Raw genomic sequence first — 24,148 nt, 5'->3', positions numbered from 1 at the left:
CTCTGTTCATTATCTATGCATGGTCACCTTAACTCTACCTACATATTACCTCAATTACCTTGACTAACCGGTGCCACCGCACATTGACTCTGTACTGGTACCCCCTGTATATAGCCTCGCTATTGCTATAGTTATTTTACTGCTGCTATTTAATTATTTGTTACTTTTATTTTCTTTCTTTTTTAACTTATCTATTTTTTACTTAACTTCTTAAAGCATTGTTGGTTAAGGGCTTGTAAGAAAGCATTTCACTGTAAGCTGTTGTATTCGGCGCATGTGACAAATAACATTTGATTTGATTTAAGAACAAATTCTAATTTACAATGACGGCCTACACCAGCCAAACCCTTAACGACGCTGGGACAATTGTGCACCGCCCTATGGGACTCGCAATCACAGCCGGTTGTGATACAGCCTGGAATCAAACCAGGGTCTGTAGTGATGCCTCTAGCACTGACATGCAGTGCCTTAGACCACTGCGCCACTCGGGAGCCAAATTAAATGAGAGATGTGCATGGTAATTTGTTGTATGGCTCCTTCGGGATAATGAACCCATCAGGGCCAGATAAGGTGAGGAATATATTGTGCAATGGTTGTGAAAAAAAAGGGGGAAAAAATAACATTATATAACATTATTATAACATTCCTATGTCTATTTACTTTACATTTAAAAAAATTAACATCGATTTTCTCTCTTCTCACTAATGGCAAATGGTTGCATTCTTGTTAATATGTTTTCCTGTTTTTAGGTTTTTATGAATACGTTTTTCACCATATCCCCATTTGCACAAAATACTTGCCAGCTTGCACTACAATATCTCAACCACTAGCAGATGTGTGTAAGCATGGTCTAAAGTGTGTGGGGAGGTGAACACGTTCTCACGTCAAGTAATTTATGATAATGAATGCCAACTTTTGCATGACGCACGTACATTTTGCCCTATATTTCGTATGTTCGTAAGGTTTATAAATGAGGCCAATGCACCGGCCTGCACCTACGGGTGTGAGGCTATTAGTTATATAAAAGTGCAATTCTCACGCCGACCTGCGAAAGGCAACACAACGTACAGTCTGCTGGAAACTCACAGGAAGAAGAAGAACTTCAAATTCCAAAGTAGCGTCTTTAGTCTTTCCTTTTCCGGTTACATTAATAGAAGGTATGGCGGCCTAAATTTCCTCGCTGATATTTAGTCTAAGTAATCTGTTGTAATCTGTGTTTATATAATATGACAAATCGTATTTTAAAGACCATATTTCTAGTGTTAGAAACCGTTAACACGTTGAGGATGATATTTCATGTTATCCTAGTACTTTGTCATCGCCCTCTAAGTATCATATCTTCAGTAATATTAGCCCAAAGCAAAAATGTCTCCATTTTGGTAACTACAATAAAAAATGCCATTGCAGTTTTGCTGCCTTAAATTGACTTGTTTAAATTGACAAACTAAGGTGTATTCTTCCACGTGAAATCAACGTTTTCATCTTGATACGTTTGTTAGGTAGCATATCAACTACCTAGCTTGGTTACACAGTCTTGCGCAGTAATGTTGACGCCATTGGCAGTCCCCGATACCATTTTTTAATGAACAAGCTAGCTAGTAAATTATCTAGGAAGGGAATAATGTAATCAATCGGTGTTACACGTTATACTACTAATCATGTATTTGCAGGTATCATCATGGTCCAGCGCCTAACTTACCGTCGTAGGTTGTCCTACAACACAGCCTCCAACAAAACTAGGCTGTAAGTAGCTAGCATGTAGCTATAGCTAGCTAATTACATTGCTATTCCCTTGGCTTCTGTGCCATTCTTAGTTACTACAGTGCCTGTTTCTTTCTTGTGACCTAAACGGTTTGGTTGTTGATCGTTAGTACTGGCCTGCACGTGGTTGTATCTAGCTAGCTATGGATTTTAAATAAAAAGTTGTCTTGGGAAAAACATGCTTACATTCGTTTCATCCCTCAAAATATTGTTACCAACTTTGCATTGTGTAATGTGTATTCCCTCACTTACAGGTCCCGGACTCCTGGTAACCGCATTGTGTACCTGTACACCAAGAAGGTGGGCAAGGCACCCAAGTCAGCATGCGGAATCTGCCCTGGTAGACTGCGTGGAGTAAGTATTGTCCTATGTACATCCTATCCCACTGCATAATATACAAACTGGTATTTTTCAGGTCTGTTACTGTTGTAGTGAAAACACTACATGACCAAAAGTATGTGGACTACTGCTCGAATATCTCATTCCAAAATCATCGACATTAATATGGAGTTGGTCCACCCTTTGCTGCCATAACAGCCTCCACTCGTCTGGGAAGGCTTTCCACTAAATTTTGGAAAATTGCTGCGTAGACTTCCTTCCATTGAGCCACAAGAGCATTAGTGAGGTCGCGCACTGATTTTGTGCCAGCGTTTGTCGTTACAATTCATCCCAATGGTGTTTGATTAAATTGTATTAGTCACATGCGCCGACTACAACAGGTGTGTAACTTACAGTGAAATGCTTACTTACAAGCCCCTAACCAACAATGCAGTTTAAAAAATACGATTAAGAAATAAAAGGAACAAGTAAAGAGCAGCAGTAAAGTAACAATAGCGAGACTATATACAGGGGGTATATATACACCAGGTAATCTAGGTAAAATGTAGCTACAGTTATTAAAGTGACTATGCATACATAACAGAGTAGCAGTGGTTTAAAGGGGGTGGGCAATCCAAATAGTCTGGGTAGCCGTTTTATTAGATGTTCAGGAGTCTTATGGCTTGGGGGTAGAAGCTGTTTAGAAGCCCCTTGAACCTAGACTTGGCACTCCGGCTACCTCTGACACTGCCTGGTATAGAAGTCCTGGGTGGCAGGAAGCTTGGCCCGAGTGATGTACTGGGCTGTACACACTACTCTGTAGTGCCTTGCAGTGAAGGCCGAGCAGTTGCCATACGCTGCAGTGATGCAACCAGTCAGAATGCTCTCGATGGTGTAGCTGTAGAACCTTTTGAGGATCTGAGGACCCATGCCAAATCTTTTCAGTCTCCTGAGGGCGAATAGGTTTTGTCATGCTCTCTTCACGACTGTCTTTGTGTGCTTGGACCATGTTAGTTTAAGTCCACAATCATCTCCTTTGTCTTGATCCCATTGAGACAAAGGAGATGGTTGTGGACTACAGGAAAAGGAGGACAGAACACGTCCCCCCCATCCTCATCGACGGGGCTGTAGTGGAGCAGGTTGATAGCTTCACCATCAGTGTTGAGTTCAGGTCCCTGTACAGGCCAGTCAAGTTCTTCAACACAGATCTCGACAAACCATTTCTGAATGGACCCCACTTTCTTCATGGGAGCATTGTCATGCTGAAACAGGAAAGCGCCTTCCCCAAACTGTTGCCACAAACTTGGAAGCACAGAATTGTCTAGAATGTCATTATATGCTGTAGCGTTAAAATCTCTTCACTTGAACTAAGGGGCCTAGCCCAAACCATTATTCCTCTTCCACCAAACTTTACAGTTGGCACTATGTATTTGGGCAGGTAGCGTTCTCCTGGTATCAGCCAATCCCAGATTAGTCCGTCGGACTGACAGGTGGTGAAGCATGATACATCACTCTAGAGAAAGCAATTCCACTGCACCAGAGCTTTACACCACTCTAGCTGACGCTTTACTTTGCGTATGGTGATCTTAGGATTGTGTGTGGCTTCTCGGCCATGGAATCTCGGCGAACAATTCTTGTGCTGACGTTGCTTCCAGAGACAGTTTGGAACTCAGCAATGAGTGTGGCAACCAAGGACAGGCTATTTTTACGTGCTTCAGCTCTCGACGGTCCTGTTCTGAGCTTGTGCGGCCTACCACTTTGCGGCTGAGCCGTTGTTGCTCCTAGATTCCTCTTCACAATAACCGTACTTGCAGTTGAGCGGGGCAGCTCTAGAAGAGCAGAAATTTTACAAACTTGTTGGAAAGGTGGCCTCCTATGACGGTGCCACATTAAAAGTCACGGAGCTCTTCAGTATGGCCATTCTACTGCCAATGTTTGCCTTTGGCGATTGCATGTCTCTGCCTGATTTTATACACCCGTTGTGTCTGAAATAGACAAATTCACTAATTTGAAGAGGCGTCCACTCACCGTGTGCGCACACACACATATATTAAAATGTGTGTATCTGTGTATATATATATTACTACCACCACCGTTCAAAAGTTTGGGGTCACTTTGAAATGTTCTTGTTTTTGAAAGAAAAGCACGTTTGTCCATTTGAAATAACATAAATTGATCATAAATAAAGTGTAGACTTTGTAAATGACACTGAGGAGGCAACTCCGGGATGCTGGCCTTCTAGGCAGAGTTGCAAAGAAGAAGCCATATCTGACTGGCCAATAAAAAGGAAAGATTAAGATGGGCAAAAGAACACAGACACTGGACAGAGGAACTCTGCCTAGAAGGCTAGCATCCCGGAGTCGCTCAATTGCAAAAGGATTTTCTAATGATCAATTATCCTTGTAAAATGATAAACTTGGATCAGCTAAATGAAACGTGCTATTGGAACACGGGAGTGATTGTTAGACTGCAAACTCTCCTTCCAGACTCATATCAAACATCTCCAATCCAAAATCAAATCTAGAGTCGGCTTTCTATTCCGCAACAAAGCCTCCTTCACTCACGCCGCCAAACTTACCCTAGTAAAACTGACTATCCTACCGATCCTCGACTTCGGCGATGTCATCTACAAAATAGCTTCCAATACTCTACTCAGCAAACTGGATGCAGTTTATCACAGTGCCATRRGTTTTGTTACTAAAGCACCTTATACGACCCACCACTGCGACCTGTATGCCCTAGTCGGCTGGCCCTCGCTACATGTTCGTCGTCAGACCRACTGGCTCCAGGTCATCTACAAGGCCTGTCTCTTATACACATCTAGATGTGTATAAGAGACAGCTCCAGCAGGTGTATCTCACTGATCATCCCTAAAGCCAAAACCTCATTTGGACGCCTTTCCTTCCAGTTCTCTGCTGCCTGCGACTGGAACGAATTGCAAAAATCTCTGAAGTTGGAGACTTATCTCCCTCAACAACTTTAAAAATCTGCTATCCGAGCAGCTAACCGATCGCTGCAGCTGTACATAGTCCATCTGTAAACTACCCACCCAATTTACCTACCTCACCCCCCATACTGCTTTTATTTATTTACTTTTCTGCTCTTTTGCACACCAGTATCTCTTCTTGCACATGATCATCTGATGATTTATCACTCCAGTGTTAATCTGCTAAATTGTAATTATTCGATTTATTGTATATAGATTCTCTTTTTTTTCTACCATGTTATTGACTTGTTTATTGTTTACTCCATGTGTAACTCTGTGTTGTTGTCTGTTCACACTGCTATGCTTTGTCTTGGCCAGGTCGCAGTTGCAAATGAGAACTTGTTCTCAACTAGCCTACCTGGTTAAATAAAGGTGAAAAAAAAAAAAAAGAATAATAATTTGTTGCTGATAATGGGCCTCTGTACGCCTGTGTAGATATTCCATAAAAAATCTGCAGTTTCCAGCTACAATAGTCATTTACAACATTACCAATTTCTACACTGTTTCTGATAAAATGAGCTTTTCTTTCAAAATCAAGGACATTTCTAAGTGACCCCAAACTTTTGAACGGTAGTATACATACTATATACGTGTGTGTGTATATACATACACACATATTTGTGTGTGTATATTGAGGGTTGCCACTGTGGTATATGGCAGTCTTGTTTTACTCAGTGCTGATCTGGAGACTAACACGGAACCCAAACCGGATGCGCTCGTGCGCCATCGTGCATACATTTATTTTGTCCCCCCACACCAAACGCGATCGCGACACGCAGGTTATAATATCAAAACAAACTCAGAACCAATTACATTAATTTGGGGACAGGTCAAAAAGCATTAAACARTTATGGCAATTTAGCAAGCTAGCTTGCACTTGCTAGATAATTTGTCCTATATAGTTAGCTTGCTGTTGCTAGCTAATTTGTCCTGGGATATATACATTGAGTTGTTATTTTACCTGAAATGCACAAGGTCCTTTACTCCGACAATTAGTCCACACAAAACGGTCAACCGAATTGTTTCTAGTCATCTCTCCTAGGCTTTTTCTTCTCGTTCGTTCGTCTCTCAGTCACCCACATGGGTATAACCAATGAGATGGCACGTGGGTACCTGCTTCTATAAACCAATGAGGAGATATGAGAGGCAGGACTTGCAGCGCGATCTGCGTCACAAATAGAACTGACTTCTATTTTAGCCCTTGACAACGCAGACGCTCGTTTGCGCACGCGAGCAGTGAGTGCAATAATTTAATAATATAGATTTCAAAATGTATTTTTACATGTATTTTGCGACGCGAGCGGTGTAGTCAGCCTGTTAGGGTGCTTTAACTAAAATGACTCTGCTGTAGTGGTGTGGGTGGGGAGAAATTATTTGATAAATGCTGTTTTACATTTTCAATTGGTTGGCAGATTTATTGTTACTTTTCTGACACTGGGCACCACAATACTAAGCCTTTCCCCCAATTCACTGCTTCCACTGACTATTGAGTTGCTGTGTTTTTATACAAGTTTGTATGGTTTTGACGGATGGGTGGAAGTGCTACGTTGAATGCCCGGCCCATGTTTTTTCTTGACTACCTTTAACTCATTTGAATTCAAGGGAAGGAAGTCACATGGGAAAAGTGAAGGTGGCATGTTATTAAACAATCTTTAAGGACAATTTCACCTTATTTGAATGTATCTGTTTTCAATGTTATAGACGTGCCCAAACACTTTTGTGACGGTTTTGTTTTTGGGTAACTTATTCCTCCAGCGATATACTTCCTCGTGCTCGTTCAGTGGTTGTAGGGGTGTAACATAAGCAAAGGCTCCGAAAACATCCAAATACGTACTTTAAAACTGCAACACTCTCAGTATACTGATGTAGGTCTTTAATGTTGTATGCATGGATTTGTCATTCAGAACTTTATCCTTTGTTGTATTCCGTTTTGTGCAACTCCAGCGGTCTCCAACCAGCTGTGCGGGCTACACAGAAACAGCACAGCTGGTAGGAGACAGCCAGAATCGCACAAAATGTAATATGTTAAAGATAAAAATCGGTATACAACGTGTGTTTTGTAAACAAGTGGGATCGCAAAAAAGTGTCTGGGCTCTTCTAACATACTGTAATTTGAGATTTGGTTCAAATAAAGTTAACCTCTCCTTTAACAATGGCTGTGGCATTTCACTTTGTTTCAAAATGGTTTCTCCCATATTGTTTCTTCTGAACATTAACCTGGGTTCAGGTTGTTACATCTGCTCACAAGCATTTGTTTGTCTTAAAGATCCGGGCAGTGAGACCCCAGGTCCTGATGAGGCTCTCAAAGACAAAGAAGCACGTCAGCAGGGCCTATGGCGGTGCCATGTGTGCGAAGTGTGTGCGTGATAGGTAAGAATATATCCAAAACACCGCCTTCTGGAGAATCTGTCCCAAGTGTTGTATGTCGGGTGAAATGTCCAGTTTATAAGATAAATATCTAGCAAAATGTGAAGGGTGAATGACTACAACTACCCATACTAGCGTACTACATAAACTGCCTATGTACTCATCGTAGCATACTATTTAGCACGTACCGTTTAGCAAGAAGTGGTCGCAACTTATGTAGCGGCTCCTGACTGCGGGTGGATTTTAGCAAATTCAACAGACATGCAATGCATCGCATTAACCAGCCTGTTAATGGCTATTTTCGATTAATTTCTCTTATTTGAATAGAAAGGGAATGGAGTTGTAGGCCTACTCAGGCTAATTATAGGTAGACTATCACATTCAACCATATCCTAATTTTTAAGACTGAAGCCAGACGCGGATAACATTTATTAGTAAAACCAAAGTCCTGTAACGTGCATAAATTAAATCTAATTGCCTAGTACACACACTTTTCACATGTTATTGCACAGAAATGTGTACAGTCAGGTGCATCGCAAACCGAACCGCTGGGCAGCTACCTGATTAACTAAAGCACTGTCCATTGGAAATTAGATCAGAATGACTGCTAAGGCTTGATTCATTAAGTAGCCTAGCCAACTAAAACAATCCATATGTTAAAATCAAAAGGCCTGCCTGATTAATGTGACAACGTATCATGCTCGATTGCATTTCCCGCTATTTTTTGATTTCGGTAGCGCCTCCCCAAATCTAATTGATCAGCTGACACAAAAATTAATTTTATCTCTATTTCTGCTTTTTGTGGCTCCTCTCTTTGGCTGGAAAAATGGCTGTGTGTTTCTGTGACTAGGTGCTGACCTAACATAATCGTTTGGTGTGCTTTCGTCGTAAAGCCTTTTGAAATCGGACACTGGCTGGATTTACAACAAGTGTATCTTTAAAATGGTGTAAAATACTTGTGTGTTTGAGGAATTTTAATTATGGGGTTTCTGTTTTGAATTTGGCGCCCTGCAGTTTCACTGGCTGTTGACGAGGTGAGACGCTACCGTCCCACATACCCTAGAGAGGTTAACTTCTTACGGCTGAGATCCCGTTAACGGGATCGACTTGACAACAGCCAGTAAAAGTGCAGGGTGCCAAATTCAAACAGAAGTCTCATAATTAAAATTCCTCAAACATACAAGTATTTTACACCATTTTAACGATAAACTTGTTGTTAATCCCACCACAGTGTCCGATTTCAAAAAGGCTTTACGACGAAAGCACCCCATCTGATTGTTAGGTCAGCACCTAGTCACAGGAAAACACAGCCATTTTTCCAGCCAAAGAGAGGAGTTTGTTACATTACTGCCTTATTCTAAAATTGATTGAATACATATTTTTCATCAATCTACACACGCTACCCCATAATGACAAAGTGAAAACCGGTTTGGACATTTTTGTATTAAATAAGATATCTTATTTACCTAAGTATTCAGACCCTATGCTATGAGACTTGAAATTGAGCTCAGGTGCATCTGGTTTCCATTGATCGTCCTTGATGATTCTACAACTTGACTTTTAATGATCGGCTATGAAAAGCCAACTGACATTTATTCCTGATTATTATTTGACCATGCTTGTCACTTATGAACATTTTGAACATCTTGGCCATGTTCTGTTATAATCTCCACCCGGCACAGCCAGAAGAGGACTGGCCACCCCTCATAGCCTGGTTCCTCTCTAGGTTTCTTCCTAGGTTTTGGCCTTTCTAGGGAGTTTTTCCTAGCCACCGTGCTTCTACACCTGCATTGCTTGCTGTTTGGGGTTTTAGGCTGGGTTTCTGTACAGCACTTCGAGATATTAGCTGATGTACGAAGGGCTATATAAAATAAACTTGATTTGATTAGAGTCCATCTGTGGTTAATACAATTGATTGGACTTGATTTGGAAAGGCATACACCTGTCTATTTAAGGGTCCACAGTTGACAGTGAATGTCAGCAAAAACTAAGCTGTGAGGTCAAAGGAATTGTCCGTAGAGCTCAGAGACAGGATTGTGTCGGCACAGATCTTGGGAAGGGTACCAAAAATGTCTGCAGCATGGTAGGTCCCCTAGAACACTATGGCATCCGTCGTTCTTAAATTGAATACGTTTGGAACCACCAAGTTGTTTCCTAGAGCTGGCCGCCCGGCCAAACTGAGCAATCGATGAAGGGCCTTGGTCAGGGAGGTGACCAAGAACCCGATGGTCACTGACAGAGCTCTAGAGTTCCTCTGTGGTGATGGTTGTCCTTCTGGAAGGTTCTCCCAACTCTGCAGCATTCCACCAATCAGGCCTTTATGGTAGAGTGGCCAGACGGAAGCCACTCCTCAGTAAAGACACATGACAGCCTGCTTGGAGTTTGCAAAAAGGCACCTAAAGACTCTGACCATGTGACACACGATTCTCTGGTCTGATAAAACCAAGATTGAACTCTTTGGCCCGAATTCCAGTTGTCACGTTTGGAGGAAACATGGTGGCAGTACAGCTACAGCATCATGCTGTGGGGCTGTTTTTCAGCCTCAGGGACTGGGAGACTAGTCAGGATTACATGGTGTACAGACAGGCTACTTACTATATGGAATTATATAAGCCCATGGAGAATCGACACACGTACACCCCGGTAAAAGCACCTGTCAATCAAACCCACTAGAGCAAATATTTTATCTTAAAAACATTTTATTTTATTTTTTTGCTTGCCCTACCGTAGGTTTTCCAAAAGTTTCGCTAAGATAATCAATTGACAAGCAAAGTGTGAAGGAGAGAGCTATGTTATAGTATGCCGATGAAATTGACAATCCTTAAAATAACAAATACACGCAACATGTCAGTTGCCTATTTATCAGCGACGCTGATAAACGCTGAGGGGGAGTGAAGGATTTTTGAAATATTGTGAGGAACTATTATTTTGCTGTGTCTATATATATATATATATATATATATATAATCTGACTTAACAGGACAGAAACCAGACACATGCTCATTGCTCACATGGCGCATTAAATTATGGTATGAAATAAACCAAAACTTGTTTCTCAGAAGTGTGGTTAACTCTGCAAATAATGTTTTCACTCAGAGAACGAGACCTGTACATTTTGTAATACAATCATGATTTTTTTTTTTTTTACCAAATGACAGGGGTTCCATTTGACACATTAGCACATTATAGGCCTCGGAGACAGGACAACCTTGTTGATTAATTATTCAATCTGACACTTCAAATGTTTTTTGAAAGATCTATTTACTAGCATGCAAAGAAATAAAGTCTACATCAAACTTTTTTTACTCAAGTGCTATAGCCTATAGTGCTCTACACCCCTGCGTATCATCAGTTGGAAAGACAGATTAATTTAGCAAAACAATTGCTTGTCATTAGTGAACTCACACTATATTGGGTAGTTTATCAACATGAAAATTAAGTTTATAAAAATAAATCCTGAAATGACTGTCTTCATCCATAACTCAGTGACATGAATATTCAATTACCGTAACAGCCCTAATCCTGCCCCATGGGTGGTTCTGGTGTACTTGCATATTGAACTAACTATGTCAGAAAGATGTTAATGTAGACGCCAGCCGTAGTTGAATTTCTATCCATAGCAATTGAAGTGCATTTTGTTTGCTTCAGCAGCCTCTGGTTCTTTTAGGATGCTCTTGTGAATTCCATGTGTTTGGATTAAAAACTACATTCTTTAGTCAAGTCTGATCCTGATCACATCTCTCCCTAACTGATAAATTGTGATTTTAAGTTGATGGTGGTTTTAGCTGGCTTTGTCAACTAATATCACATTGTGAGATTTGTCCTGGGGTGTGCTGTTAAAAGCAGTGACACTTCCTATGTGTAAAAAAAAAAAGAAAGATGTTGGATGTTTCTGCAATGGTCTTTGCAACATGCATTCATTCGATTTCTTAGTGTTGACATTTGGTCACTATTTGTAAAGTAACCATCAATCAATGGCATGTCCTGAACATCTAAGTTAACTGATCCACTAACCTTCACCCTTCTGTCTACCACAGGATCAAGCGTGCTTTCCTGATTGAGGAGCAGAAGATCGTTGTCAAGGTCCTTAAAGCACAGGCACAGAGTCAAAAATCTAAGTAAATGTGTATTTGTACTGCAACATTAAAATAATTGAAAATATGTTTAGTGTCCTGACTCAAATGGTGTAACTGTCCATAGTATTCCTCAATTTGAAGTTTGAGTTGTGATTCTCGACGTGAACTACCATTTTGTTGTTTTGAATGAGACCGAAGTTTGAAAAATGGGTGGACTACTGAACAATGTTCTATTCACTTTGAAAGTGTTGACACTGACATTACATCCAGGAATTGTGTATTTTATTAAAGTTTAAGCAGATTACATGAAATATTAAGATGGTGCTGCATGCGCTTGTATTTCTGAAGGTGAGCAGGCTTTTAAACATATTATTTGATGGCTTATACAAGGTAAACAAATTGCTTTACTCCAAACAAACCATTTTTGAAAAGAGATTGTAGTCATCCATCTGACAATTTTTACTAATATTCAGTGGCTGTTGCTGCTATCAAGCTGGCTACGAGTTCTATAGGCTTTACATTTTTGGGAATACTCTGGATTTCATCCAATATACCAGGTGGATGATAAATTATATAATTACTAACAAGTAAAAGTATTACCAAAGATGGTTTAACCAACCTCTAATCTGTCATTAGCTACCCGTGTACTTTTTTACCCTTTTGTGGTCAGTGCTATCTCGTATCTTTGGGACATCCCTGCCCTTACCAAATGTGGTAAAGGAGTCAAATCAAACTTATTTGTCACATGCGCCGAATACAAGTGTAGATCTTAACATGAAATGCTTTTTTACCAAGCCCTTAACCAACAGTGCAGTTCAAGAAAGAGTTAACAAAACGTTTACCAAATATACTAAAGTAAAAAATATATATAAAGTAACACAAAATGAGGCTATATACAGGGTACAGGTACCGAGTCAATGTGCGGGGGTAAAGGTGTTAACTCAATGACACAACGACAAGGTTCCAGTTTAACAAAGTCTACTATACCGTATGAACACAGTACAAGGTAGCCATCGCACTCAAGCCTAGGTCCATCAAGACTTCCTGCGCAGGTGCACTTTTGACAGAGTGATAGCCCCGTAATAACAAATATAGGGATACTTAACAATCTCCCACTTTTCTTTAAAGACAAAACAATTAAATGTCCAAGTATTATTCAAGTTCCCCATTACAAATGGGTTGTGACAGTTTTTATTTGTATTACTCAAGCTGCCGCTTGCCATTGCTGAGCCTGAAGGGGCACAAGACCGGATGCTCCTTTTTTAGTCACAGTCAGCAAGCTGTTCCTTTGTGATCGACCACAGAATCCGCTGGATTCTCTGCTTGAAAAAATTCCTTGATGCTGCTAATCTCAAGACGAAGTCTTTTCTCTGTGACAGACTTGGTTGACTTCACAGCATCAACTAATGAGTAGTTGTCAGTGACACAAACTACAGGTAGAATGTGCTGTTTTGTCTCACCAGTGGTAAGCTCTGAGAACCGAGTTGCAAGAAAGATAGCATTGTCAATTCCATCCGCAAGAGCAGCAAGTGTGCTTCGAACAACCCTTCTGATCCTTTTTGACTGCCAACAAATAGGTGAGAATCTTCCACCTTCACCCATTAACACGATTAGATGTCCACCTTGTGTGCCTGCATCTGTAAGGTTCCCTAGGGAAGCATCACTGAAGACAACTAGTTTCAAAGGGTAATCTTTTCCAACATGCTGAAACTTTAAAGTCACTTGTGATTTCAGTTTACGAACAACTTTGTTTCCCTCATGAATGGTTTGTACAGTGGCGTGTTTTGTGTTAGATGCCAAGTTGCAACCATCAAACATTACATTAGGTGTACTCTGTCTAGCAACCCATAGAATTTGTCCTATCTTTGACCTCAATTGATCAGCTTCAATTCCACAGAGGGGAATTCCTTTGTACAGCTCTTGAAGAATCCATATGGATGGGTTGAAGATTCTTTATATAGCTCTCCTGTTGCATTAGTATTGTTCCATCAACTGTAATAAACTATGCCAACATAACAAAAATGATCATGCTCCTCACGGCCGACCTGGAAAACAGCTTTGAGGTGTGGAATCACAGTTGTAGCAAAGGTCTGTGAGCCACCCCAGATAAAGTCATCAACATGACAGGCAAGTACTCCAGTCACATTGCAGTCTTGATCAAGCCAATAGAAGACTGCAGGATCCACTTGTGACATTTTCCAAATGTATTCAGCATTGGTGCCTTGACTTTGTTGTACCAGTAGAGTGATGCATCTGCCAGGCCATACACACACTGTTTTAGTTTCCACAGTGTTCCTTCGCTCTTAGCTTCAGGCGGAGGTCGGATGTGAATGTTTCTTGACAGCTCTGTTCCCTGCAAAAATGCAGATTCTATGTCTATGGAATTAAGTTTCCATTTTTTCTGGCAGATCACTGTCAGTGAGTCTTTTGGGAGTTCTTTAGCAGCCAGCTCCTCAAAATCTCTAGCCACTAGATGTGCTTTAGGCACTATTCCAGTTAAGGATTCTTTAAGGATCTAGAGGTCGACCGATTAATCGGAATGGCCGATTAATTAGGGCCGATTTCAAGTTTTCATAACAATCGGTAATCTGCATTTTTGGACACTGATTGTGGCTGATTTAAAAAAAAAAATGTAATGTTATTTTTTTTTACCTTTATTTAACTAGGCAAGTCAGTTAGGAACACATTCTTATTTTCAAGGACGGCCTAGGAACAGTGGGATAACTGCCTTGTTCAGGGGTAGAACGACAGATGTTTACCTTGTCAGCTCGGGGATTCGATCTCGCAACCTTCCGGTTACTAGTCCAACGCTCTAACCACCTGCCTTACATTGCACTCCACGAGGAGCCTGCATGGCAGGCTGACTACCTGTTACGTGAGTGCAGCAAGAAGCCAAGGTAAGTTGCTAGCTAGCGTTAAACTTATCTTATAAAAAACAATCAATCTTAACGTAATCACTAGTTAACTACACATGGTTGATGATATTAACTCATGATACTAGCTCATCTAGCGTGTCCTGCGTTGCATATAATTGATGTGGTGCCTGTTAATTTCTCCTCGAATCACAGCCTACTTCGCCAAAAGGATGATGGTTTAACAAGCGCATTCGCGAAACAAGCACTGTTGTTGCACCAATGTGTACCTAACCATAAACATCAATGCCTTAATTTAAAATCAATATACAAGTATATATTTTAAAAACGGCATAGTTAGTTAATATTGCCTGCTAACATGAATTTCTTTTAACTAGGGAAATTGTGTCAGGTACTCTTGCATCCCGTGCAAGCAGTCAGGGTATATGCAGCAGTCTGGGCCGCCTGGCTCGTTGCGAACTGTGTGAAGACCATTTACCAACAAAGACCGTAAATAATTTGCCAGAATTGTACATAATTATGACATGTCATTGAAGGTTGTACAATGTAATATAACAGCAATATTTAGACTTAGGGATGCCACCCGTTAGATAAAATACAGAACGGTTCCGTATTTCACTGAAAGAATAAACGTTTTGTTTTCGAAATTATAGTTTCCGGATTTGACCATGTTAATGACCCAAAGCTCGTATTTCTGTGTGTTATTATGTTATAATTAAGTCTATGATTTGATATTTGATAGAGCAGTCTGACTGAGCGGTGGTAGGCAGCAGCAGGCTCCTAAGCATTCATTCAAAGAGCACTTTCGTGCGTTTGCCAGCAGCTCTTCGCTGTGCTTCAAGCATTGAGCTGTTTATGACTTCAAGCCTATCATCTCCCGAGATTAGGCTGGTGTAACCAATGTGAAATGGCTAGCTAGTTAGCGGGGTGCGCGCTAATAGCGTTTCAATCGGTGACGTCACTCGCTCTGAGACGATGGGTAACGATGCTTCGAGGGTGGCTGTTATCGATGTGTTCCTGGTTCGAGCCCAGGTAGGGGTGAGTAGAGGGACGGAAGCTATACTGTTACACTGGCAATACTAAAGTGCCTATAAGAACATCCAATAGTCAAAAGCGTATATGAAATACAAATGGTATAGAGAGAAATAGTCATATAATTCCTATAATAACTACAACCTAAAACTTATTACCTGGTAATATTGAAGACTCATGTTAAAAGGAACCACCAGCTTTCATATGTCCTCATGTTCTGAGCAAGGAACTTAAACGTTAGCTTTTTTACATGGCACATATTGCACTTTTACTTTCTTCTCCAACACTTTGTTTTTGCATTATTTAAACCAAATTGAACATGTTTCATTATTTATTTGAGGCTAAATTGATTTTATTGATGTATTATATTAAGTTAAAATAAGTGTTCATTCAGTATTGTTGTGATTGTCATTATTACAAATAAATACATTTAAAAAATCGTCCGATTAATCGGTATCAGCTTTTTTTGGTCCTCCAATAATCGGTATCAGCGTTAAAAAATCATAATCGGGTGACCTCTAAAGGGTACACACCCACCTTGTTGAAACACATTTTTGGCCAATGTCTTTGACTTCCTCAAACATTCAATTTTTCCTCCAATTACTGAGCTCATCTAGTTTAGCTGAGTCAAATGACACGTCCTTTGTTTCAAGTACATCATCATTTTGAATGTCATTCTGTTTTTCTAGATTTTCCATTGGTTCAATTCTGATATTATCTACAAGTGATAGGTCAGCTGACCCTGATGTATCAGAAAGTGTAGCTGGTTCAGAGTACCTCAAGTTGTACCAGTTCTGGTGATTTCCTTTTGCTTTTCCTGCTTGTCCAATGACGGTTGCTGTATGTGGAATACCACTTTCTCTGTCAATGTATTTAACAGTTTGTCCAGTTTTCAGATTGGAACAACCATGTTGTCTTAACACATGTGGCTGTTGTTGAATGTTTTCCTCATTTGAACGCTCAACAGTATTACTTGTGTCATGGTTGAAGGGGTCTGCTCCATTTCCTGTGTCAGTTTCAGTGTCCGTATCATTGGATGTGACATCTGGTAGTTTTGTGTCTGTTACTGTGTCCTTTTGTCATTTTCATTAGGAGACTGATTCTCAGCAACAGCCCCTCTATCTTGTTGATAATTTACTTTCCGCAATCTTGAGTGATACACCCTGACAATGGTGCCTCCGTGCCTCACAAATATCACCACGCCATCTTGGCCAATGACTACTCCCGGTCCTTTCCACTCTTGACAGTCAAATCGTTTGTAGTACACTTTGTTTCCAGTTTCGTACTTCTCATCGGTGGGTCGTAGCTGTTTACGCAGAGCCCTGCAAATTCTCTCTGAGCACTCTGCTTCAGTGAACGCTTTTCTTGCTGTATGTAGTGCTGAAAGGTGCTTTCCCACCCATGCACTCACACTGGCCCCTTCTAGTGCTGGTGGCTTGTCAACCAGTACAGAGGGAAGATTAGGGTTCTGCCCAAACACTAGTTGGTATGGGCTGTAGCCATGAACATTGTGCATTGAGTTTTTTGCCAGGTTACTTTGTGACACGAGATGAAAATTCGTTTTTGAGATATGATCCCAGAAAGCTGTACTGTAAAGCTTTAAATACATCAGGATTTACTTTAAGTAGATAAAGGATATTTCATTGGAGGTCACACAACACAATACTGGGAATCAAACATCAAATAGACTCTAGAATTCTACTTCCATGCTGAAGTTCTCTGCCATTTTTCTTATTTCATTATTATTGAACTCTCCATTGTCACTGTACAATTTCTGGGGCGGGCCATGCACACTTATCCAGGAATGAATGAAGTGCTTGACGATGTCACTGGGTTTCTTTGTATTCACAATGCTTCCAGCACTGAAGCGTGTGAAGTGGTCGATTATGTGAATGTACCACACACTTGGTACTAGCTCATGTAGATCTATGTACTTGGAAGCCAGTGGCAAACCAACAGCTGGTTTGGGCTTAGGTTTACTGTATTTTTGACATGTCTCACAACTGTTAACTATCTGCTGTAGAATGGAAATACTCTCATCATCATTATTCCCTGAACTGCTGAGTAATTTCTGAAGTCTGTCAACTGTAGCATGTCCAAACTGTTTGTGAAGCTTTAACAATACTTTGTGTTTTTCTTTTGTGTTCGTGTTCTCTTTAACTGTCAGAATCTCCATGTGCTCTGTGTCCATCAGAATCTCATTTTTACATGGACTCTGTGTGATGTCTTTGTCTAAAATGTTTACACAATAGTGGCCCGAGGTATTAAGTTCAAGAGTCACTGGTTGTTTAAACATCACTGCCTTGTCATTTTTTATGTCTAGTACAGCCCCTGCCTTCTTGAGGGAAGCTTTGCTTAATAGTAAGGGGATATATGTAGGGGACCACCTCTGTTTCAATGTGACACTTTTTGCTGGTGTCTTAACTTTCTTGGTAGAATGGACGATTCTCCCATCTCCAAATTTGAAAGCTCTGTTGCTTGATGTGTCAATCATATTTTGTACTTCTTTCATATTTAGTTCACTGACATAGCTATCAAGCCATTTTGCACCACATACTGTCCGTGTACATGCAGTATCAATCACAGCAGATCTTAAGGATTCAACTATAAAAATCTCAGTATCAGATTAGTTTGAAAACAGTGTAATGTTACACTGCTCTATCTCTGTGTTTACATTTTCCTCTGTTAGTTTAACTTGTTCATTTTTATGAGGACAGTCTGTAATCCAATGGTAAGTGTTTTGACAAATAGCACATTTTGATCTCCTTCCATATTTGTCCAGTGGATTTGTGCTGGGCAATGGCGCCCTCTTCTGGTTGTCTTGAGAACGTGACCTGTTGGCGCCTCTTCTCTGCTGCTCAGTGTAATATGCTGCGCATTCCAACAGGCGTTTTTTTCACTTGCAAGACAACAGACGTCTTTTCACCAAAAATCATTTTTAGTGCAGACTTCATTGATGCAAAAGTCAGCACAGTACAAGCAGTCAAAGCCAACTGTTTCTACCTACCATCTAGACAGGCAGTATCTAGCAACTTGAAAGCTAACACTGCATCCGGGAGAACCATGTCGTACTTGTGCATCCTATTGTACCTCGAAATCAATGATCTAGTCCGTCATTGCAACCGAAATATCTCTCGTAACACTGTCAAAGTTTGAATATGCCTCGTAGGCACGGTCTTTCTTATCTTTAAGAAACACAGAATCCAGTGCTCTGATCAAAGTTCCCATACCATCATCCTTTTTCAAATCCTCAACGGATATTTCCAGTGCTGTATCTCTCGCTCTTCCCTCAAGCAATAATACCACCGCAAGTGCAAGTGCTTGCTTTTTCACGTCCAGATTAGTAACACGTGTCCAAGTTCATTTTTCCAACTTTCGTACGACCTCTTCTCGTCGAAGCAAGGTGGCACATTGTAGTTATGAACCATCCTCTGCTACCAATGTTAACTCGAAATGACACAACGACAAGGTTCCAGTTTAACACAGTTTACTATTCTGTATGAACACACTACAAGGTAGCCATCGCACTCAAGGCCAGGTCCATCAACAAGACTTCCCACGCAGGTGCACTATTGACAGAGTGATAGCCCCGTAATAACAGAAAAATAGGGACACTTAAAACATGAACTTAACACAGGTTAGTTGAGGTAATTTGTACACGTAGGTAGGGGTGAAGTGACTATGCATAGATCATAAACAGTGAGATGCAGCAGTGTACAAAACAAATGGGGGGGTCAATGTAAATAGTCTGGTGGCCATTTGATTAATTGTTCAGCAGTCTTATGGCTTGGGGGTAGACGCTGTTAAGGAGCCTTTTGGTCCTAGACTTGGTGCTCCGTTACTGCTTGCCTTGCCGTAGCAGAGAAAACAGTCTATGACTTGGGTGACTGGAGCGATGCAACTGCTCGGCCTCTGTCACATTAACCAGATTGGTGCACATTGAATAATTCTGATGTAACAAAGTGGATATTCGTCAAATCGCTAATTTATGTATTGTAACAAGCCCACAATGTGGTTACTTTTCAGGTTTACAAGTAACTGCTAAATGGTAACTCCTGTTTGTATAAGCTGGTTAGCATACAGAAATCAGTGGGGGTAGTTAAACGACTAATACAGTTGATTGGTAATGATGATAAGAACATATATGCTCTCTCTAATTCTCTCCTTCTTTCTTTCTTTCTCTCGGAGGACCTGAGCCCTAGGACCATGCCTCAGGACTACCTGGCATGATGACTCCTTGCTGTCCCCAGTCCACCTGGCAGTGCTGCTGCTCCAGTTTCAACTGTCCTGCCTGCGGCTATGGAACCCTGACCTGTTCACCGGACGTGCTACCTGTCCCAGACCTGCTGTTTTCAACTCTCTAGAGACAGCAGGAGCGGTAGAGATACTCTCAATGATCGGCTATGAAAAGCCAACTGACATTTACTCCTGAGGTTCTGACTTGTTGCACCCTCGACAACTACTGTGATGATTATTATTTGACCATGCTGGTCATTTATGAACATTTGAACATCTTGGCCATGTTCTGTTATAATCTCCACCCGGCACAGCCAGAAGAGGACTGGCCACCCCTCATAGCCTGGTTCCTCTAGGTTTCTTCCTAGGTTTTGGCCTTTCTAGGGAGTTTTTCCTAGCCACCGTGCTTCTACACCTGCATTGCTTGCTGTTTGGCGTTTTAGGCTGGGTTTCTGTACAGCACTTTGAGATATCAGCTGATGTAAGAAGGGCTATATAAATACATTTGATTTGATATGTGTTGGGGTTGACATCCATACAAGCATTATATGATTTTTACATTATGGTGTGAAATACAAAAAAATACCTCTTTACTGCATCTATACCCCTTACCTAACTATTTTAAACTTCAATGGGGGGGCAGGGTTGCCGGGTCTAGATAACATTTCTTGCCCAATGACCATTCAAGCTTCCCAAAAGGCCTGAAAACTAGCCCAATTGTTTTTTTCACAGCAATAGAGGAGTTGCCATATTTATACAATAAACCCTTTAAACGTTTAAATGCTATCGAGACAATTAAGAAATATCGTAGGAACTTGTAACAACGTTAGAAGTTAAATCAGGATTTCCTCAATTACTGCGAGCTATGACATGACGTATTAAAGGAATTTGAATGACAGAAGGTTGGTGGCACTTTAATTGGGGAGAACGGGCTTTTGAAGTTTCTAAAACTGTTTGAATGATGTCTGTGACTATAACAGAACTCATATGGCAGGCAAAAACCTGAGAAAAAATCCAACCAGGAAGTGGGAAATCTGAGGTTTGTAGTTTTTCAACTCTTTGCCTATCCAAGATACAGTGGAAATGGGGTCATATTGCACTTCCTAAGGCTTCCACTAGATGTCAACAGTCTTTAGAACTTTGTTTGATGCTTCTACTGTGAAGGAGGGAGGAATGGGAGCTCAATGAGTCAGAGGTCTGCCAGAGTGGCATGAGCTGGTCACGCGCGTTCACGTAAGAGGTAGCTTGCGTTCCATTGCAATTCTACAGACAAAGGAATTCTCCTCCGGTTGGAACATTATTGAAGATTTATGATAAAAACATCCTAAAGATTGATTCTATACTTAGTTTGACATGTTTCTACGGACTGTAATATGACTTTTCGTCTGAACTTTTGCCTGGACCTGCCCGCGCGTCGTGAGTTTGGATTGTGTACTAAAAACGCGAACAAAAAGGAGGTATTTGGACATAAATGATGGACTTTATCGAACAAATCAAACATTCATTGTGGAACTGGGATTCCTGGGAGTGCATTCTGATGAAGATCATCAAAGGTAAGTGAATATGTTTAGTGCTATTTCTGACTTTGTTGACTCCACAACATGGCGGATATCTGTATGGCTTGTTTGGGCTTTGAGCGCTGTAATCAGATTATTGCATGGTGTGCTTTTTCGGTAAAGCTTTTTTTGAAATCTGACACAACGGTTGCATTAAGGAGAAGTTTATCTAAAGTTCCAATCATATCACTTGTATTTTCATCAATATTTATGATGAGTATTTCTGTAAATTGATGTGGCTCTCTGCAAAATCACTGGATGTTTTGGAAGCAAAACATTACTGAACGTAACGCGCCAATGTAAACTGAGATTTTTGGATATAAATATGAACTTTGTCGAACAAAACATACATGTATTGTGTAACATGATGTCCTATGAGTGTCATCTGATGAAGATAATCAAAGGTTAGTGATTAATCTTATCTCAATTCCTGCTTTTTGTGACTCCTCTCTTTGGCTGGAAAAATGTCTGTGTTTTTCTGTGACTATGTACTGACCTAACATACTCGTTTGGTGTGCTTTCGTCGTAAAGTCTTTTTGAAATCTGACACGTTGGCTGGATTCACAACAAGTGCTTTAATTTGGTGTATTGCATGTGTGATTTCATGAAAGTTAAATTTTTATAGTAATTTATTTGAATTTGGCGCTCTGCATGTTCACTGGATGACGGGGATGCTGGGAAGGTTACGTCCCACATATCCCAGAGAGGTTAACGACTGTTCCACAGGTGCATGTTCATTAATTGTTTATGGTTCATTGAAGAAGCATGGTAAACAGTGTTTAAGCCCTTTACAATGAAGATCTGCGAAGTTATTTGGATTTTTACAAATTATCTTTGAAAGACAACGTCCTGAAAAAGGGACGTTTCTTTTTTTGCTGAGTTTACATAACTAGATAAATCCGACAGGAGAGTTTGAGTGATGAAAGTTGGACAGAGGATCACAATCTCTGAGCAAGAAACACTTGGACGAACATAAAAAAATACATTTTGGCTATTTTCTAGGAATTATGCTGTTATTGTGTGCCAGATGTTACAACTACAAATCGTTATAAATGGCCCATTTGCGAGATCGACATGTCATTGCAATAGGCATAGGCTACAGATTACAATCTGGGTTTATGATTGTAATTCAATTTTGCCATGGTTTGTTCAGATAAACTCGGTAGCCTGTAGCCCATGATAGAACTACAACTTTCAGATAATCAGCATTTTAAAACAAAAAATATTTAACCTTTATTTAACTAGGCAACTGTAGCCTAGACAAGATGTAAACTGAACAATTTAGCAGTTTGCTTAGTTCAAATGAAGACTAATTTATTCAACATGAATATATTTCGAGGTATGAAGTGCTTGTTTCCCAATTGTCTGCTGGAATAGGCTACTGAGGATGGGGGTCATAATTTCAATCACTAAATGAAATATGAATAATATGTATATGAATTGAATATCCCTTTTTAGACTAATCTTTTTAATTCACCTTTATTTAACCAGGTAGGCCAGTTGAGAACAAGTTCGCATTTACAACTGTGACCTGGCCAAGATAAAGCAAAGCAAAACAGTGCAACAAAAACAACAACACAGAGTTACACGTGGGATAAACAAACATACAGTCAATAACACAATAATAGAAACATCTGTATACGATGTGTGCAAATGAAGTAAGGAGGTAAGGCAATAAATAGGCCAATATTGGCAAAGTAATTACAATTTAGCAATTTACACTGGAGTGATATGTGCAGATGAGGATATGCAAGTAGAAATGCTGGTGTGCAAAAGAGCAGAAAAACAAACATGGGGATGAGGTAGGTAGTTGGTTGGATGGGCTGTGTACAGCTGCAGCGATCTGTAAGCTGTTCTGACAGCTGACGCTTAAAGTTAGTGAGGGAGATATAAGTCTCCAACTTCAGTGATTTTTGCAATTTGTTCCAGTCATTGGCAGCAGAGAACTGGAAGGAAAGGCGGCCAAAGTAGGTGTTGGCTTTGGGGATGACCAGTGAAATATACCTGCTGGAGTGCGTGCTATGGGTGGGTGTGGCTATGGTGACCAGTGAGCTGAGATAATGCAGGGCTTTACCTAGCAAAGACTTATAGATGACTTGGAGCCAATGGGTTTGGCGACGAATATGTAGCGGGGACCAGCCAACGAGAGCATACAGGTCGCAGTGGTGGGTAGTATATGGGGCTTTGGTGACAAAACGGATGGCACTGTGATAGCAAATTGGATGTAGTCTGAGTAGAGTGTAGGAGGCTGTTTTGTAAATAACATCGCTGAAGTCAAGGATCGGTAGGATAGTCAGTTTTACGAGGGTATGTTTGGCAGCATGAGTGAAGGAGGCTTTGTTGCGAAATAGGAAGCCGATTCTAGATTTAATTTTGTATTGGAGATGCTTAATGTGAGTCTGGAAGGAGAGTTTACAGTCTAGCCAGACACCAAGGTATTTATAGTTGTCCACATATTCTAAGTCAGAACCGTCCAGAGTAGTGATGCTAGTCGGGCGGGCAGGTTCGGGTAGCGATCGGTTGAAGAGCATGCATTTCATTTTACTAGCATTTAAGAGCAGTTGGAGGCCACGGAAGGAGTGTTGTATGGCGTTGAAGCTCATTTGGAGGTTTGTTAACACAGTGTCCAAAGAGGGGCCAGATGTATACAGAATTGTGTTGTCTGCGTAGAGGTGGATCAAAGAATCACCTGCAGCAAGAGCGACATCATTGAAATATACAGAGAAAAGAGTCGGCCAGAGAATTAAACCCTGTGGTACCCCCATAAAGACTGCCAGAGGTCCAGACAACAGGCCCTCCGATTTGACACACTGAAATCTGAGAAGTAGTTAGTGAACCAGGCGAGGCAGTCATTAGAGAAACCAAGGCAGTTGAGTCTGCCGATAAGAATACGGTGATTGACAGAGTCGAAAGCCTTGGCCAGGTCAATGAAGACGGCTGCAC

The 24,148-nt window shown here is 40.7% G+C and overlaps 1 protein-coding gene across 1 annotated transcript; it reads left to right on the top strand.

Moving 5' to 3' along the window:
• The first annotated feature begins 1,083 nt into the window (after window positions 1–1,083).
• LOC111951708 (large ribosomal subunit protein eL34) lies at window positions 1,084–11,593 on the top strand. Its single transcript, XM_023969920.2, has 5 exons — window positions 1,084–1,157; window positions 1,671–1,743; window positions 2,016–2,115; window positions 7,332–7,435; window positions 11,470–11,593. The coding sequence occupies exons 2-5, from the start codon at window positions 1,679–1,681 to the stop codon at window positions 11,552–11,554; spliced, it is 354 nt and encodes a 117-aa protein (XP_023825688.1). The 5' UTR covers window positions 1,084–1,157; window positions 1,671–1,678; the 3' UTR covers window positions 11,555–11,593.
• The last annotated feature ends 12,555 nt before the right edge of the window (window positions 11,594–24,148 follow it).

The sequence above is a fragment of the Salvelinus sp. IW2-2015 genome, linkage group LG3 (genome assembly GCF_002910315.2).
Source record: "Salvelinus sp. IW2-2015 linkage group LG3, ASM291031v2, whole genome shotgun sequence".
NCBI classification, from domain to species: Eukaryota; Metazoa; Chordata; class Actinopteri; order Salmoniformes; family Salmonidae; genus Salvelinus; species Salvelinus sp. IW2-2015.
Note: the sequence above shows the minus strand (reverse complement) of the source record. Positions and strands in the feature narration are given on the sequence as shown.

Bases quoted from the DNA above. Each gene is read 5' to 3' on its own strand.
- LOC111951708 (XM_023969920.2), top strand. From the start codon at position 1,679: ATGGTCCAGCGCCTAACTTACCGTCGTAGGTTGTCCTACAACACAGCC. The intron at 1,744-2,015 runs GTAAGTAGCTAG...CCTCACTTACAG, and splicing joins GCCTCCAACAAAACTAGGCT to GTCCCGGACTCCTGGTAACC. The intron at 2,116-7,331 runs GTAAGTATTGTC...TTTGTCTTAAAG, and splicing joins GCCCTGGTAGACTGCGTGGA to ATCCGGGCAGTGAGACCCCA.